This window comes from Peromyscus maniculatus, chromosome 18 (assembly GCF_049852395.1).
Source record: "Peromyscus maniculatus bairdii isolate BWxNUB_F1_BW_parent chromosome 18, HU_Pman_BW_mat_3.1, whole genome shotgun sequence".
Lineage (NCBI taxonomy): Eukaryota > Metazoa > Chordata > Mammalia > Rodentia > Cricetidae > Peromyscus > Peromyscus maniculatus.
The window spans coordinates 21,374,471-21,391,728 of record NC_134869.1 but is presented as its reverse complement, the minus strand read 5'-3'; the positions used below and the strand labels follow the sequence as shown (position 1 = coordinate 21,391,728).

The 17,258-nt window shown below is 42.0% G+C and overlaps 2 protein-coding genes across 2 annotated transcripts in view; one reads left to right on the top strand and one right to left on the bottom strand.

Moving 5' to 3' along the window:
* Nucleotides 1–17,258, bottom strand: part of Eea1 (early endosome antigen 1) — a 122,535-nt gene that overhangs the window by 22,682 nt on the left and 82,595 nt on the right. The window contains exons 14-16 of the mRNA XM_076554664.1: nucleotides 8,136–8,339; nucleotides 4,650–4,850; nucleotides 2,891–3,004 (exon numbers count right to left, since the gene is read on the bottom strand). Coding sequence (XP_076410779.1) covers nucleotides 2,891–3,004; nucleotides 4,650–4,850; nucleotides 8,136–8,339 — 519 coding nt within the window. The remainder of the gene's footprint in view (nucleotides 1–2,890; nucleotides 3,005–4,649; nucleotides 4,851–8,135; nucleotides 8,340–17,258) is intronic.
* On the top strand, nucleotides 12,746–13,788 carry LOC102908423 (heterogeneous nuclear ribonucleoprotein A1-like). The gene has a single exon (XM_015989357.3). The coding sequence runs from the start codon at nucleotides 12,746–12,748 to the stop codon at nucleotides 13,700–13,702; it is 957 nt and encodes a 318-aa protein (XP_015844843.3). The 3' UTR covers nucleotides 13,703–13,788.

Below are 17,258 nucleotides of genomic sequence, written 5' to 3'. Positions count from 1 at the left end.
TATCCACTAACAAGAAAATTAAATTGTACATAACGTAAGATGCCAAGCTTATTTGTGTAACAGTTAAATAACTTAAGCACTTTTTAGACTTATTACTTTATGTACATGAGTGTTTTTCCTGGAAACACCACACGCCTGGTGCCAGCAGAGGTCAGAAGAGGGAATCCCATCTACAGAAACTGTAGCTATGGACAGTCGTGAGCTGCCATGTGGGCACTGGGAATTGAACCCAGGTCCTCCACAAGAGCAGCCAGGGCTCAACGGAATCAGACCCAGGGCCTCACACATGCTAGGGAGGCCCCTGTGCCACTGCGCTACTTCCCCGGCCGGTTAGCAATGCTATCCAAAAGCTAAAACATACGACAGATCACTGGATAAGTTAGTAACAGTAACTACTATACTGTAGTGGACTATTTTCAATTCTCAAAACACCATTTGTAAATTACATGCTAAAAATATTGTAGTTACTACATCTGTAACATTTACCAAAATCTCTAGACAATCCAGTTTCACAGAAATAACAATAAAAATGATTAGCAAGTCTGTCCACAGACAGTCAGTCAATGTTCTGATAACGTTCCTTCTCATCTTGTCTGCACATAACTTCTTTTCTATTATTTTATGAACTTATAGGAACAGGCTGAGGTGGGACTCAGATGGAGATGTCTTTCCTAGCATGTGCGAGGCCCTGGGTCCAATCTCCACCACTACAATAAATGAGCAAATAGTTATATAAACTAAGTAAAAATAGATCCTACTTTGCACACTGTTTTACTTTAAAATTCTTTATTTCTATCACAATAATTCACCATAAAACTTTCTGATACTCCTTTCTAGATTATATTTAACTGCATAAATCCCCACCTTATTGGTATGACTCATTTTTTAGCCATTTTACTTATTACTAATCTACTTTAAATTCTTAGATTACTACTACACTTTCTGCATTTAATACTAGAGATGCAAAAACAATATTTATAGCTATTATTTCCTTAGGATAAAAGATTACAAAATATGGAAAATCTGAAGTTTTTTTAATTATTTTATTTTACTTTTAATTGGAAAAGTAACAGTTTCATTTTGGCATTTTATTAAATACTTTGTTTTGATCAACCCTCCAGTCTTGCTCTCCATTCCCCATCCAATTCTTAAGTTCTTGAAACACACACACAGATATACAGACAGACAGACATACAGACACATACACACACAGAGAGATATACATACAGACATACAGACACATACACACACACAGAAAGATACATACAGTCACATACATAGAGAGATATACATACAGACATACACACACACAGATATACATACAGACACACACACACACAGATATACATACAGATATACAGGCAGAGACAGAGACACACCACACGATATACATACATACAGACATAAAGATACATACACACAGAGATATACCTATAGACATATAGGCAGAGACAGATGCACACACATATGATATACATACATATAAACACCCATGCATAGATATATATATACACATACATACATACATACATACAGACACACACACACACGTTTCCCTCTATAGTGGTAAATATATCTATTGTCTCAATTTGTAACTGATTCTTAAGAAACCTGAATATTTTCTAATACAGTTTTATATCTGTATACAAGTGGAGTATTCCTTACATATGAAATGCTTACAACCAGAATTTTTGAGACTTCAGGTTTGGAAAACAGATTAATAATCCTCACTCAGAAACTTAGGATTCTATATACTCTAAATCCATCACTGTTGCTCAGAAAGTTTTGTATGGGGGTATTTTTAGACACATGATGTTCAGCCTGAATGTCCTTGGTGGTTCACTTTCTTCTTACAGTGTTTTAAATAACAAGGATATTAACCCCTCATCAAGCACACACCAGAAATTGTTTATGTTTTATCTTTTTCTGTTTGCTCACAAATGTTCTTGGCCATATGCAGATAGATAAAGACTACACCATTATGTGGTTGCTCTTATCAATATTTTCATGTTATCATTTCCAACTCTGACCACATACTTGGCAAAACACTTTTTTATCCAGATGTAAGTACACGCAAGTATCAGAACCACTTATGTGTGATTTCATGTGTATGAAGGAAAATATTAGTGTGTGTACAACAACCAAAACACATAACTATACATGTTTTCAGTGCTTACAGAGGTCTGGAATGATACATAACAAATCTAACAGAAAACATTTCTACCTAAGGAGAAAGACTGAATTAGAATAAAGGGTAAATTCGGGAAACTGTTTTGCTTTTGGAATTGGATACATTTCTGATTCTCTGTTTACAATGGGCCTTCAGTATTGTTCCTTCGTAAGTATATTCTAAGAACCCCTCCCTAACCAAGGGTGAGGAAGGCCACTAGCACTTTGACACTGACCCTAAAGCACAAGTGTCCACTAAGGAAGTTGTCATTGAAGCATCCTCACTCCCTCCAACCTCCAAGAAAAGGAGCGACTCTCAGAACTGGGATGGAGAGCAGCATCCTTTTCCTGTTCTTCAGTAAAAGTACATCTGGGTCACAGGCAGCCCGTCATCTACCTCAACCACTGGCCCTTCATGTGAAAAAGCACAATCCCATACGTGGAAGTAATATTTCATCTCTGACTATGGCCTCGGCTAGCTGGAATACACAATACCCTATTAGGAAGCCCAGCCACACCTGCACACTAGTTTTATAAAAAATAGATGGTATTTTTACATCCATCTCTCTGACCTGCTCAACTGGTTCTAAAAACTCCGAAAAAGAGGGTAAGAAAGCCTATCCCAAGATTATATGAAGTCGGTTGTCATCTTAACAAATTAGCAATTAATTTAACTACAACACACGAGGCTTTAATGTGACATGACCAGCAGGTCACCTACCTGCTGTTTATCTTGTAATGCATTTTGAGCGGTGTCCAAATGATTCTGAAGATCAGCTCTTTGAGTAGTTTTGGCTGCTTCTGCTGATAGTAATAATTCAGTTTTGGCTTTAATCTGAAACATAATTTACAAATTACTAAATTCCATATTTAACTGTTGTCTTTCCCTCTCTTAAGACACATTAGTTTTGTCACAAAACTATTCAAAACTTAGGTTCTTTAATAGAAAAGTAATAACTGAGACAATGAAAAATGCATGTGTGAAACTCCCTCAAATAGAAGTGGATGAGGGAAGACTCATAGGAATGGACAGATAGCAGTGAAAAGCTGTTCCTCCGGGACACCAAAACATTGGGTGTGTCCCTTTGTGAAAAAAAAAAAATATGGTTCCAGGACTGGGGATACAGGTCTGTGACCCAACATGCAAGAGGCAAAGACAAATGGTCTGTGAGCTCCAGTCCATGCTACATGCTTAGACCCTATCTCCAAAAGGCATAAATTGTATACTTTTTTTTCCTCGGGGAGGCCACTGTATTTTTCAGAAAGAAATGTCAAAGTTTACCAGTATTACAATAAATTGAACTATGCCATAGAAAATAACGGCTTCACAGATCAAGGACTTCAGTATGGAGTCCAAACAATAAACACAAACTAGAATTATGTTTAACATTCACCCTTTTCAGATAACTTGTCATATAAAGAGTTCTATTTTTGATGCTCATTAAAAGCCAAGAAATTACACATTTAAAACCTCAGGCTTTCCATAAGTTTTGAAAGGGTCAAATGAACTAAAAGTTGTACCTTCTTTAGCAAATGTGGCATTTATAAGTACTGAGATAACTTTAGCACAATTCATCTCTAATAAGAAGAGCAAAAAGTAGAAAAAATATAAATACATTTGAAATTAAAATATTTTAGAAGAGTTAAAATGATGTTCATTTAACTAAGTCAAGAGAGGATCAGCAAACACAAAAAATCTAAAATATACACAGTAACTGTAATTTCAAGCAGAAAGGAAAATTTCCAAATACTTATTTCTCAGTAACTCAATCTTGATCTTCACAGCATTAATGTTTGATAAGGTGTATCTCTATGCTGAGTTCAAAGTGAATTACCCGTTAAGGAACAGGAGTCAACCATCCTCTGACACACACATACCAGTCTGGGAAAAACTTACTTTTGTGCAAATCAGCTTCATTTACATATAGCAGTTCGTCTTTCTGAGGAACTGAAAATTCATGAAATGCTTCAAAATATATGGGACAGTTTCCAAAGTCACGTAATATGTGAAGATTTGAGGGAATGAAGAATAGCTCCACTATTACCTCAGAGGGGGCCAATGGTAAAAACAAAAACAAAAAAATCCAGCCCAGCCCATCTCCAGTCCCTTCAAATGCATGAAGACCAGAGATCTGCAGCCCGCACGGTTGCAGCTTAGGCACGAAAGCCCTTACCAGAGTAAGGCACTACGAGCAGGCTCATGATGTCCTCGCAGACACTGAATGTGTGGGTTTACCTTCTCACTGTGCTGACCGTCGTACTAGAGAGTACCGTGGAAGTAGGAGTCAAAAGTTACATTACATAATCACCTTTGCATAGAGAAAGAACAAATCTACCTGCGGGCAGAGGAAACCTCAAGAAACTACAGAAGTTCATCTGTATTCTCATGTTCCACTAACAGGTAAAGTGAAAAGAGTGTGCAACATGTACGGTCTAAAAGTGATGCTTTCGGCATGCACACTCATCAAGCAAGAGATTACCTGTACGTCGAGCTGAGTGACCTTCTCCTTGCTCTCATTCAACTGGCTGCTCAGTTCATTGATACTGCTTTCCAGGGAGAGAACGCGGTCTTGTGCGGCTCGGAGATGTGCCTTCTGTTCCTGTACCTGGTCATGCAGATTCTCCTCGGCTTGCTTATGGCTTTCCGACTGATTCTTCAGCTTCTCTGCTAGTTGAGTCAGCTGTTACATACGCGAGAGTCTAATTACAACGTTTGCAAATCACAGCAAAAAGGAGGAGACTCAGCTTTAAGCACCATCAGAATACTAAACTGCTCTATAATTGGTCATTTCAAGCTTTTCCAGTAAAAATATTCATCTCTTTCATAACAAGTCAATATAATATCCCAAATCCTAACAACATCAAATTCAGATATATTATTTTAAATCATCTCTGTTTAACTAAAAGTTATATGCAATAAAATTCATCTAACTAAAGTATAAAATTTGATTTGATAAAGGTATTTTTATTTTATTACTTATTTAATTACTTACTTTATTTAATTATTTAATTACTGACACAATCAAGGTAAAGAATATCTTCATTATGCAAAACTATTTTCATAGCACCCTGTAGGCATTCTCGATTCCCAGCTCTCCCTGATCTGATTAACAAAAAATTCTTTGCACACTACAGGTATCTCTAAGTTGTCAGACAGACAAGTTATACTTTATTTTTATTCTACTTTTGCAATGTTAACTTTTCAAGAACAAATATTTAATTTAGATGAAATCTAACTCATCTGATACTTCTTTTCACGTGCATAGGAGTTGAGCTCTTTAAATCTATACTTTTTTTTTGTTTTTTTTTCGAGACAGGGTTTCTCTGTGTAGCTTTGCGCCTTTCCTGGAACTCGCTTGGTAGCCCAGGCTGGCCTTGAACTCACAGAGATCCACCTGGCTCTGCCTCCCGAGTGCTGGGATTAAAGGCGTGTGCCACCACCGCCTGGCTATACTTTTATATTTTAATAGACTCCTGCTCTGATGCTCACGACTCTGCCAGTCTACAAGACGTCGTCGCTCATGGAGGCACTGTTCTCTCTCCTCTTGGCTTCATTTTGATGGTTTCAATAGTTTTATGTTGACTGATTTTTTTCCTACTGTCAATTTCCAATTCAAGTATCATAACTTTGTTATCTTGGGAGTTCTCTAAGCGTGTTTTGTATCATTTCCATTCTTGTCCCATTATTATGGTTGGTCCTTTACACCCATAAGCACCAGGGGGTATTTTAAAGTATTCGTCTGATGATTACAGCATCTTTCATTTCAGGGTCTATTTCCACCAAGTTGTTTTGGTTTTGGTTTGGTTTGGTTTCGTTTTTAAAGAGCAAGGCTAATTTTATTAGAATTTAAAAGAAAAATATAATGCAGGTGAGGTGAAATTCCCAGCAACCACCAGAAGATAAAAGAGGAAGTCATGCCTTCCAAGTCCCTCAGGAGGAGGACAGCTTCCTGGGGAGAAAGCAGTGCTCAAGGGCGGAGGTGGTCTCGAGTTCAGAAGGCCCCACATCCCCGCTGGAGATTTTCTCCTGGTGCGCTTCACACTTTCCTGCTTCACAGGTCCAGGAAGCTTTGGTCATTTACTGTGACTAATCTGAACTAACTGTGTTGTCTTCAAAAATGCTTTTTTGTTCCAGTAGCAGGTCATGTATTTGTGGCTCCCCAGGGCCCTATCAGGATGTACCTTTACCTCCGGTTAGAAGGGGCACATAGGAGCTTCACTCTGACGTCTCACGTAAGGTGTGGTACGTCAGTCAACCATGCCCTCCACCGCGGACTGCCATGCCTGGGCACCTCTGTGAGCTCCCGTTCACTGCTAAGGACAGAACTTAGACTTCACCCAAAGCCCCCAGCAGACCCCTAATGAGCTCTGTGGTGCTCTTCTCTACAATGCTAACTCCTACCTCACACTTAGCCTGGCAAATTAAGCTGCCTTAACCTCCAAGAAGCTCCCTAACCTACACTCATCAGTTAATGACGTCACCGCCTTCCTGGGTTCTCCAACCTACATGGCAGCCTGGAAAAACATCCCTGGCTCAAAAGCCAGCAAAGGAAAGGCTTCCAGTCTCGTCTCTCTTACTCCAAGGTCACAGTCCTGTGCTTTACCCGTTGTTTGATGGTTGACTAGAGTGTTTTCATCCACTTCTCCCACTTTACTGGTGTTCATTGGGAGGAGGTCTAAATAGGTAATTACACCAAGTGACCAGAACCAGAGGTACAAAGATTGGTTTTAATTTATTCATTTTAAATGCTTGGCTTTCTTAATCATATTTCTTTTAAAATTATTGTTTATTACTGTGTGTACGGGTATTTATATTGTGGGTATGTACATATTTTCTGATATTATTTCTATAATAAGCAATGTCACATTGTAGATAACTAAAGAATGCTTCATAAAAACTAGGCTACTGAAATCCTTACAAGAATTCTTCAAAACCAACTTGGAGGTAATCGTGGTGCCATTTACCTAAAATCCCAACTCTCAGGGGGCACAAGTAGGAAGAACAAGTTGGAGGTAAGCTTGGTCTACAAGGCAAGTTCCAGGCCAGCTAGAGCCACAACAGTGAGTCCCCACCTCAACAAACAAACCGAAAACAAAGCCATGTCTATGATAATGGTGGCTGGCATTCAGGAGGTGAGGGCCAGAGAGGAACATGCTGGAGGCCAGCCTGGGTTGTCTGTGAGATCCCATTCTCAAACAAAACAGGAGAGAAGCAACAGCTAGCCAGACACTTGGTACAAATTCATGCTGTACTCTAACTCCCCAATTAGAAAAGTCCTACTCATTCTTTATCTCAAATGCTTTGTTAGTTAGACAATAACAATACATTACTTAATTCTTCCAAATCAGCAGCTATAAATTATTTTCAGTTATTTATTTATTTTTGGTCAAAATATCACTGTATAGCCCTAACTGGCATGAAACCTGATATGCAGAGCAGCCTGGCCTTGAACTCACAAATATCTGCCTGTCTCTGCCTCCCGAGTGCGGGGATTAAATCCGTGCACTGCTGCACCCAGCCTCAGTTAAAATTTTTGTACATTTCTTTTAAACGGCATATGAATTTTGGGATAATAATTTATTAAAAGTATTATAAAGCTATATATTATCCAAAGACAAATACATTATCAAAATATAAATAACAGTTGAGTTTGAAATATTATGCAACACTCACTAACTAGCATTTGATTACTACATTTGACTTATTAATTTGTTACTCATTCCATCAGTCACATCTCTACTTTTCCACCTGCTGTCACACAGGTAATAAATTACCTCCTGGGACCTCTTTTGTCAAAGCAGGTATTGCCTTCAATACACAATGACCTTGATGATAAATAGGATGATATAAAAGTAAAATTTTAAAACAAGAAAGGCCAGGATCATGAGTTGTTTTTATAAAACACTTAATACAATTCCCAGGGACTTAAGTAAAGTTTAGAACTAGTAATAGTTTACAAACGTACTTGCTGTTGTAGTGTATGGTTTTTCTCTTGCAGCTGGTTCAGAACAGCCGTCTCTCCTTCGCCAGCTTGGATTTTGGCGTAAAGATCCTCTCTTTCCTTTTCCAGTAAGGAAGTGTTTTCTTTACTCTTCTGCAGTAAAGCTTCCAGGTTCTGGATCTTTTGGTCCTTATCACCAATCTGACGTAACACTTGTTCCAAATCGTTCTGTAAGGAATTAAAACTACTCTTTTAAAGATGGAAAATTTAAAAAGCTATTCCTTAAATATGAAAGGACTGATAATAATTTTAGTCATCCAAAGTGTTGGGCCTACATTTTAAAAATGATTACACTTTATTGTGGCAAATTAATTAAAAGCACATATTTAATAACATAAATCTACATTATTTACAAGCATGAATTTAACAAAAAAGTTTACATCACACTTTTCCCAATACTCTGGCCTTATTTCCTATGCTTCTGATCCTTTTCAGACACATGGGGCTTACTCAGTGACTGCTCCAAGCACACGCCGACCTCACAGCCTTAGCACGAAACAGCCCGCAGCCTTAAACGCTTCCCTAACAGCCAAACGATCCCCTTCCTCCTCTTCAACGTTTGCTCAACTGTCACCTTCTAGATCAAGGTGCCCGGGCATTACATTCCCAACCGTGGCCTTTCCAATACTCCACACACTGGTTTTCCACTGCACTGCACTCACCTCTAACACACTAGAGCTTACTTATTTATCTCATGTTTATTCATCTCCTTCCACCTCCTATTAGAACATAAGCTACATAAATGAGCGTCTTATCTTTATTATTCATGGATATATATCCAAGACATATGACACAGATGCTCCAGAATAAAGTGAAAAACCACCGCAGCCGAAGCCCTGTCTTGAACCGTCCCTCCCCCAAACCACTGCCCTGCCACACGTGCCCACTCATGCAAGCTCACTTCTCCACCCAGCAGGACTCTTCTAAATCAGGCAAGCCCTCTCCTTCCTAACCGGTCCGCACACCATCCTAAAGTAGATCACATCCACAATATCCACGCTCTCAGGCACCCGGTCAAATGCCTTTGGCTCTGCCTCCATCTTTTTAACAGTCAGACAGTTTGTGCCCAAAATAAAAACCCTAATTTTACAGTAGCCCACCCAAAGTTAGTGACAAGCAGACACCCAGCATGTTTGGTAATTTGTGCCAGTACTAACACATTTAAAGTTCAGTCACTTTCAAGCATGCTTCTTCTCACCCCCTACGCTTCGGTCATGACAACCCACACTGTCTAGCTGCTCCCAGCTCCCGTTTCTGACACCAAGAAACCCTCTCATTTCACTGGTCCAGGGCAGTGTTCTGCAGAGGTCACTGATCCCACTCAGCACTGGGATCTGGTTGTCACTCTGCAGACTCCGTCTCCCCGTTTCCCTCGGTACCTGGTCAGGCTATCCCCGAGCAAGCCAGGAGGCTGGCCTCTTCCTGCTTGTTTACTGCGTCACCCTCTAGAACAGCCTTGTGCTGGTTTGGAAGGACACTATTCTTTTTTCTACCCTCTACTGTTATCTGTAAACCCCTACCTGAGTCATGGAAAAATTAAGGCCTGATTTATCACTGCCTTTTGGGGGGGGGGGGCGGTTTCGAGACAGGGTTTCTCTGTGTAGCTTTGCACCTTTCCTGGATCTCACTCTGTAGACCAGGCTGGCCTCAGACTCACAGAGATCTGTCTGCCTCTGCCTCCCGAGTGCTGGGATCCAAGGTAAGCACCACCACGCCCAGCTTTTTTGGTTTTTCTAGACAGGGTTTCTCTGTATAGCTTTGGAACTCACTCTGTAGACCAGGCTGGCCTCAAACTCAGAGATCCTCCTGGCTTTGCCTCCCGAGTGCTGGGATTAAAGGCGAGCGCCACCACCGCCCAATTTAGTCACTGTCTTAATCTCAATTTCTGCCAATTTTCTACAAAATATGAAATGCATACAGAATTAAGATGCAGCCTCAACACTCACATCACGTTCATTCCTGGGCTGAACTCATTCTATATTGCAATCACCCACACGCAGATTTTTGTAATAACCTGAAATTATGAAAGCTATTATGACTATCTTACTCTGACCACAACTTCCATCTTCCCATTCCATGACCTCATCTCCAATGCTGTCACTTCAATGTCCTTCTAGCTGAACCACTGTAGCACGGATTGTTAGAAGGTCTTATTAATAAAAACAAACCCGGAGCCAGGTATTGGGATGAACGCTGGAAGATCAGAGAGACAGAACAAGCCACAGCTACCTCACATCACCAGTTCCTCAGCTGATACTGTTTCCTCAAACTGGAAGCCTCTGAGTCCTCACCCTAATGAATCTCAGCTGAACTGCTGCTAAGAAGCCTAAAAGCTTAACCAGACTCTAGTTCCTGGTCCTTATGCCTTACATACCTTTTTGCTTCCTGCCATCACTTCCTGGGATTAAAGGCGTATGTCAACATGCCTGGCTGTTTCCACTGTGGCTTTGAACTCACAGAGATCTAAATGGATCTCTGCCTCCCAAGTGATAGGATTAAAGGCATGTGTGCCACCATTTTCTGGCCTCTATGTCTATCTAGTGGCTGTTGTGTTCTGTGAGCCCAGCTAAGTTTATTAGGGTGCACAATATTTTGGGGAACACAATACCACCACATTCCACTGTCCTACCTTTTCTTTCTAAACCTCATAGTGGAGACAAACTATTCTTGCACCCACATCCTTCATTTCCTTTCACCTCAAAATATCCCAGGTAACCCCACAAAATACCCCCTTAGATCATATTTCAATCTGTTTCTTCACTCCCGTACTTCTGAATGTTTCTAGAATAAGAGCACAAATCTCCATAGAGTTGTGCCTCTAAAAGCACCTGAGTTCCCATCTCCATTTCAATCTTTTCTGTGGAACAAGGCCGGCCCTCCCCTGCAACACTCTCCACAAGTCCTTAGAGCATCCGGCTCTCCCCAAACTCTCAGTCCCCACTTGCTGACACAGAGCTGTAACTTCTACAATTATACCCTGATAAGAAATATTTCACACGGGATCCACCTTGACTTCACATTCTCTTCCCGTTATTTACCTCTCTCTGAATGTGCCATATTTCCTTCCTTCATGCTTCAGAGAAGCTCAAATATATTTCCCACTGTGTGGTACCATAGCTTCTTATCATCTAATTCCTTTAGTTACTTCTCTTCTTGCAAAAATGCTCTATATGAGTCTTTATCATGAACAAGAAACCTATTCAGATCTGTTTCTCAAAATCCTCCCTAAACCAAGTTTCCCTCTAGTTTCTACCCACTCTTCATATAATTCACATTGAAGTTTCAAAAATAATTTATACTTATTTTACTAAGTCTCACATATCTCTCATTTACTCATCAGTTATAACATATTTCATTTATTTATTTATTTATGGTTTTTTCGAGACAGGGTCTCTCTGTGTAGTTTTGGTGCCTGTCCTGGATCTCGCTCTGTAGACCAGACTGGCCTCGAACTCACAGAGATCCGCCTGGCTGTGGCTCCCGAGTGCTGGGATTAAAGGCGTGCGCCACCACCCCGCTGTTTTCTTTAAGTTTTAAGTTCCAGCAAAGCTTAACAGTTTAATTCATACTAGCTACAGTATCCTTGCCCATACAACTTTTAAAATAATTTATTTATTTCCATTTTATGTGCATGAGTGTTTTGTCTGCATGTATGTCTGTGTGAGGGTGTCAGATCCCGTGGAACTGGAGTTACAGATAGTTGTGAGCTGCCATGTGGGTGCTGGGAATTGAACCCAGGTCCTCTGGAAGAGCAGCCAGTGCTCTTAACCACTGAGCCATCTCTCCAGCACCCTGTCCATGAAGTTTTTACCTGGAATCTCCTTCTATCATCATCCCTACCCTATCCTATCCCAGAGAAGCACGCACGCACGCACGCACGCACAGTGGCTCAGGCTGCCATTTCTAAGAAGTCTCCTGTAACTTCTCTTTTCCAAACTCTGTTTGGGTCAGGTAACTCTCACCTATGTTCCCATAATTATTTTATAAATGTATGAAAGACAGAACTGTGGTGTACTTTATTTGTGCTCTAACAAATAACACTTATCTGGGGTCAGAGGACAGAACAGCCACTAGATAAAGAGGCCAGAAAATAGTGACACACACACCTTTAATCCTATCACTCTGGAGGCAGAGATCCCCCTGGATCTCTAGGAGTTCAAGGCCTCACCCGAAACAGAGCCAGGTGTGGTAGCCCACAGCTTTAATCCCAGCAGCACTTAAGATCTCATGTCTTACTTGGGATGACAGGAAGCAGAAAGGTATATAAGGCGTGAGGAGACAGGAACTACGCAGTTTTTTTTAGCAGCAATTCAACTGAGACCCTCAGGGGTGAGGACTCAGGCTTTCAAGTCTGACGATTCCTGGAAACAGGACTGGCTGAGGAATTGGCGTGGTGAGGCTGGCTGTAGCTCATTCTGCTTCTCTGACCTTTCAGCGTTCACCCCAATACCTGGTTCTGAATTTTTTTTATCAATAAGACTTTTTAAGGTTCGTGTTACGGGGTACGTTCGTTGGCTTACTCCTTTCTGCCTACTGACGCCGAGGAAGCATTGCTGAAGGGTCTCCCTGCTGTCATGTCTAAGTCCAAGGCCCCCAAGCAGCTGCGGAAGCTCTTCATTGGAGGGCTGAGGCCCGAAACGACCACCCAGAGCCTGAGGAGCCATTTTAAGCAGTGGGGAACACTCACGGACTGTGTGGTCCTGAGAGATCCAAACACCAAGCGATCCAGGGGCTTTGGGTTCGTCACATACGCCACCGTGGAGGAGGTGAATGCCGCTATGAACGCAAGACCACACAAGGTGGACGGAAAAGTTGTGAAACTTAAAAGAGCCATGTCAAGAGAAGACTCTCAGAGACGGGGTGCCCACTTAACTGTGAAAAAGATCTTCGTTGGCGGTATTAAAGAAGACACTGAAGAACATCACCTGCGAGATTATTTTGAGCAGTATGGAAAGATTGCGGTGATTGAGATCATTACTAACAGAGGCAGTAGAAAAAAGAGAGGGTTTGCTTTTGTCACTTTTGATGACCACAACTCTGTGGACAAGGTGGTTATTCAGAAATACCATACTGTGAATGGCCACAACTGTGAAGTCAGAAAAGCCCTATCAAAGCAGGAGATGGCTAGTGCTTCATCCAGCCAAAGAGGTCAAAGTGGTTCCGGAAACTTTGGTGGTGGGTGTGGAGGCAGTTTTGGTGACAATGACAATTTTGATCAAGGGGGAAACTTCAGTGGTCATGGTGGCTTCGGTGGCAGCCGTGGTGGTGGTGGATATGGTGGCAGTGAGGATGGCTATAATGGGTTTGGTAATGATGGAAGCAGTTTTGGAGGTGGTGAAAGCAACAATGACTTTGGCTTTTACAACCATCAGTATTCAAACTTTGGACCAATGAAGGGAGGAAACTTTGGAGGCAGAAGTCCTGGCCCGTATGGAGCTGGTGGCCAGTACTTTGCTGAACCACCAAACCAAGGTGGCTGTGGTGGTTCCAGCAGCAGCAGCAGCAGCTACGACCCTGGCAGGAGGTTCTAATTACAGCCAGGAAACAAAGCTCGGCAGGAGAGGAGAGCCAGAGAATGGGCAAAAAACCTCCAGGACTGTATTTGTGACTCACTGTAAAACAGGTTATTTTAGTTTCTGTTCTGTAGAAAGTGTCAAGCATTCCAACAAAGGATTTTACCGTAGACCTTTTCCCACCCACGCTCTTGATTGCTAAATATAAATAGTCTGGTGATGATGCTGAATAAATGTCTTTTTTTTTTCTTTTTAAAAATGTGCTGTGTAAAGTTAGTCTGCTCTGAAGCCATCTTGGTCAACTTCCCCAACAGTGTGAAGTTAGAATTCCCTCAGGGTGGTGCCAAGTTCCATTTGGAATTTATTTATAATTGCTTGGGTGGAGGAAGTCATTGTCTTCAAAAACCTTGGTGTAGTTAAACTGCCAGCTACTGTTGTGACTTTAATGAGTTTTAAAGGATCATCCAAGCAAAGTCGGTTTGGTTGCAATAAAATGGTTGTGGACGCACCCTATGCAACATCAAAACTGAATGATGGTGTCAGGTAAAGTAACAGACGGGAGTGGAGCTTGTGTATCATCCATTGTCTTGTGTAATCAATAAACCATTTAACTCTCTTGAAAAAGATTCGTGGTATATAAAACTATACTTACTGTACTTAGTTCTTCAGACTTTTCCCATTTCAGTGAGACTTTTCTTGACCCCTTGCCCATCCTTGACTTATAACCTTCAGGAGAGATGTTGTGGTCGATACATTGTGCACCCCAATAAATTTATCTGGTGGTCAGAACAGAACAGCAACTAGATAGACATAGAGGCCAGAAAATGGTGGCACACACACCTTTAATCCTAGCATTCCAGAGGCAGAGATCCATTTGGATCTCTCAGTTCAAAGCCACAGTGGAAAGGCCAGGCATGGTTGATACACGCCTTTAATTGAGGAAGTGAAGCAGAAAGGTATACTAGGCATGAGGACCAGGAACTAGAGCTGATTAAGCTTTTAGGCTTCTTAGCAGCAGTTCAGCTGAGATCCATTCTGGATGAATGAGGACTCAGAGTCTTCCAGTCTGAGAAAACAGGATCAGCTAAGGAATTGGCAAGGTGAGGTGGCTGTGGCTTGTTCTGTCTCTCTGATCTTCCAGCGTTCACCCCAATGCCTGGCTCCAGGTTTGTTTTTATTAATAAGACCTTTACGATTCGTGCTATATCTGGTACCCAATGTTCGTGGTACGAATTCTAGAAAAAGCTACTTGCCTGTGGCCCAGCTCAGACCCGAGCTACCCTCAGCCGGTTGTGGTGGAACACAGTGGTAGGATTTGAAGGAGGGAGAGGCAGGAAGATCCCAATTTTGAGGCCAGCCTGGGAGGCTTGCTAAGGAGAAGCTGTGGCCAGGGCAGAGCCACAAAGGTGGTGGTGGGACCATGGAGGCAGTGGCTGCTGCTCCGAGTTGCTGGCTCCTTCTCATCTTATTGGTTGGTGACTGCGGTGATGCTGCTACCTGGGATGAAGGGTTTACTGCTGCTTGTTGAGAGAATTTACAGGGCCATCACGTTATAAGAAAACATCGGCAAAAATCAGTTTGGAAAAGTTTGGCAAGACAAATGGTGGGGAGAAACTGCTGTCAAGATAAAGATATTTGCTTCTAGGGAAGAACGTTTGTGGTTCCCAGAGGCAGACAATTCAGACTGTGATTGCTCCAAACCACAGACACAGACACACACAGACACACACACACAGACACACACACACACACACAGAGTCTGCAGGGAACCATGACCATGCCTAACAGCAACTTTAAAAATCTTCAAAAGGATGATGGGACCCCACAACAATGATCCCACATGGATTATGGTAAAGCCATTAAGCCGATTAACACTATGGAAAGATCGACTTTGGACTACAAACTGCTCAGGACAATTTCGAGATGACTAGCTGAGATGATCCAGATTCAAAGACAACTCCAGCAAGGACTTGAGACAAGCCCTACCTTTTCCCATTATGCAGATACTGGAGAAATGAAACAGCTACCTCTCCCAGGACTTGACAATTAACCAAAATTTTCTTTTCAGGATTCCCTAAAGATGTCTTCGCCTCCAGAAAGCAGGAAGTAATTTTAAGAAAACGATGCCCACATTCCCAAGAGATGGGGTAGGTGTTTTTTGGTCGTTCATTCAATGGCTTATGAATAATTGTCATTGTTTACCATGGTTGGTTACAAGTTAATTGTTAATGGTCAAAAAAAAAGCTAAACAAAGGAGATTAGATACAGGGTTCTTGTTTTTTTATTTTTTTTGTTTTCTTTTTGTTTTCGGGACAGCGTTTCTCTGTGTAGCTTTTCGCCTTTCCTGGAACTCACTATATAGCCTAGGCTGGCCTTGAACTCACAGAGATCCGCCTGGCTTTGCCTCCTGAGTGCTGAGATTAAAGGTGTGCAACCACCACTGCCCAGCTTCCCTTTTCTATATCTTTTTCCTTTTAAAAAAAAAAAACCAAGAACTCTGGATCTCTGTGAGTTCCAAGTCACAATGGAAAAGCCAGTCATGGTGCCACACAGGCTTTAATCCCAGGAAGTGATGGCAAGAAGCAGAAAGGTATGTAAGGCCTGAAGACCAGGAACTAGAGCTGGCTAAGCTTTTAGGCTTTTAGCAGCAGTTCAGCTGAGATTCATTTTGGATGAATGAGGACTCAGAGGCTTCCAGTCTGAGGAAAGAGCATCAGCCGAGGAATTGGTGAGGTGAGGTAGCTGTGGCTGGTTCTGCTTCTCTGATCTTCCAGCGTTCACCCCAATAACTGGCTCCGGGTTTGGTTTTATTAATTAGACCCTCTAACAATTCATGCTACGAGATGTATTTTATATGCATTGCAAGTGGGGAATGAGGGACTGAGTATGTTCACCTGAACCCTGTTCTCCCCCGCAGAGTTCCAGGCAGGTCTACACACCCAGATGAACACCACTAACTTGGAGAGACTATCAGAAAGCCTCTTGCTCCATGTCTTTCCTTCCTTAACCGTGAAGTCCCAGGGTAGCTACAGTCACATAATCTAGTTCCTCTTGAAACCTCCCCGGCTGGCGCTCATTCCACCTTCTCTATCCAAATCTCTCCCACCAAGGTCAAGGACCTCCCTGTGGACAAATCCAACAGGATCCTCAGTTTTCATTTAGTTTGCTGCCCAGACAAAACCCCTTGGCCATGCTTATCTTCTCTCTCAAGGTTCTACATCCGTCAGCAAAGCAGTCGGCTTTACCCACAGTCTGACCACTTTTCACTGCCTGTCCTCTTCCCATTCCAGGTCAAACAACATTTCTGTCCGCATTACTGTAATCCCCCAGCTAATGTCCACATCTTCCTTAATGTTCTCCTCAGTCCACGCACAATACAGCAGCTACAGAATGTAGTGGGTAGCCATTCCAGCTTGGTTCTGGAAGTTCCAACCCCCATTGAGACTTTGGCAACTGTCATGCCTACGAGGCGGGGCGAGGGGAGGCGCCTGGGGACCTGAGAGCTGGATGGGCCAGCGCTCGCTCTGGGCGCTCTCTCTCGGTGCCGGAACGCTGACCGGTGCAGATTGACTGT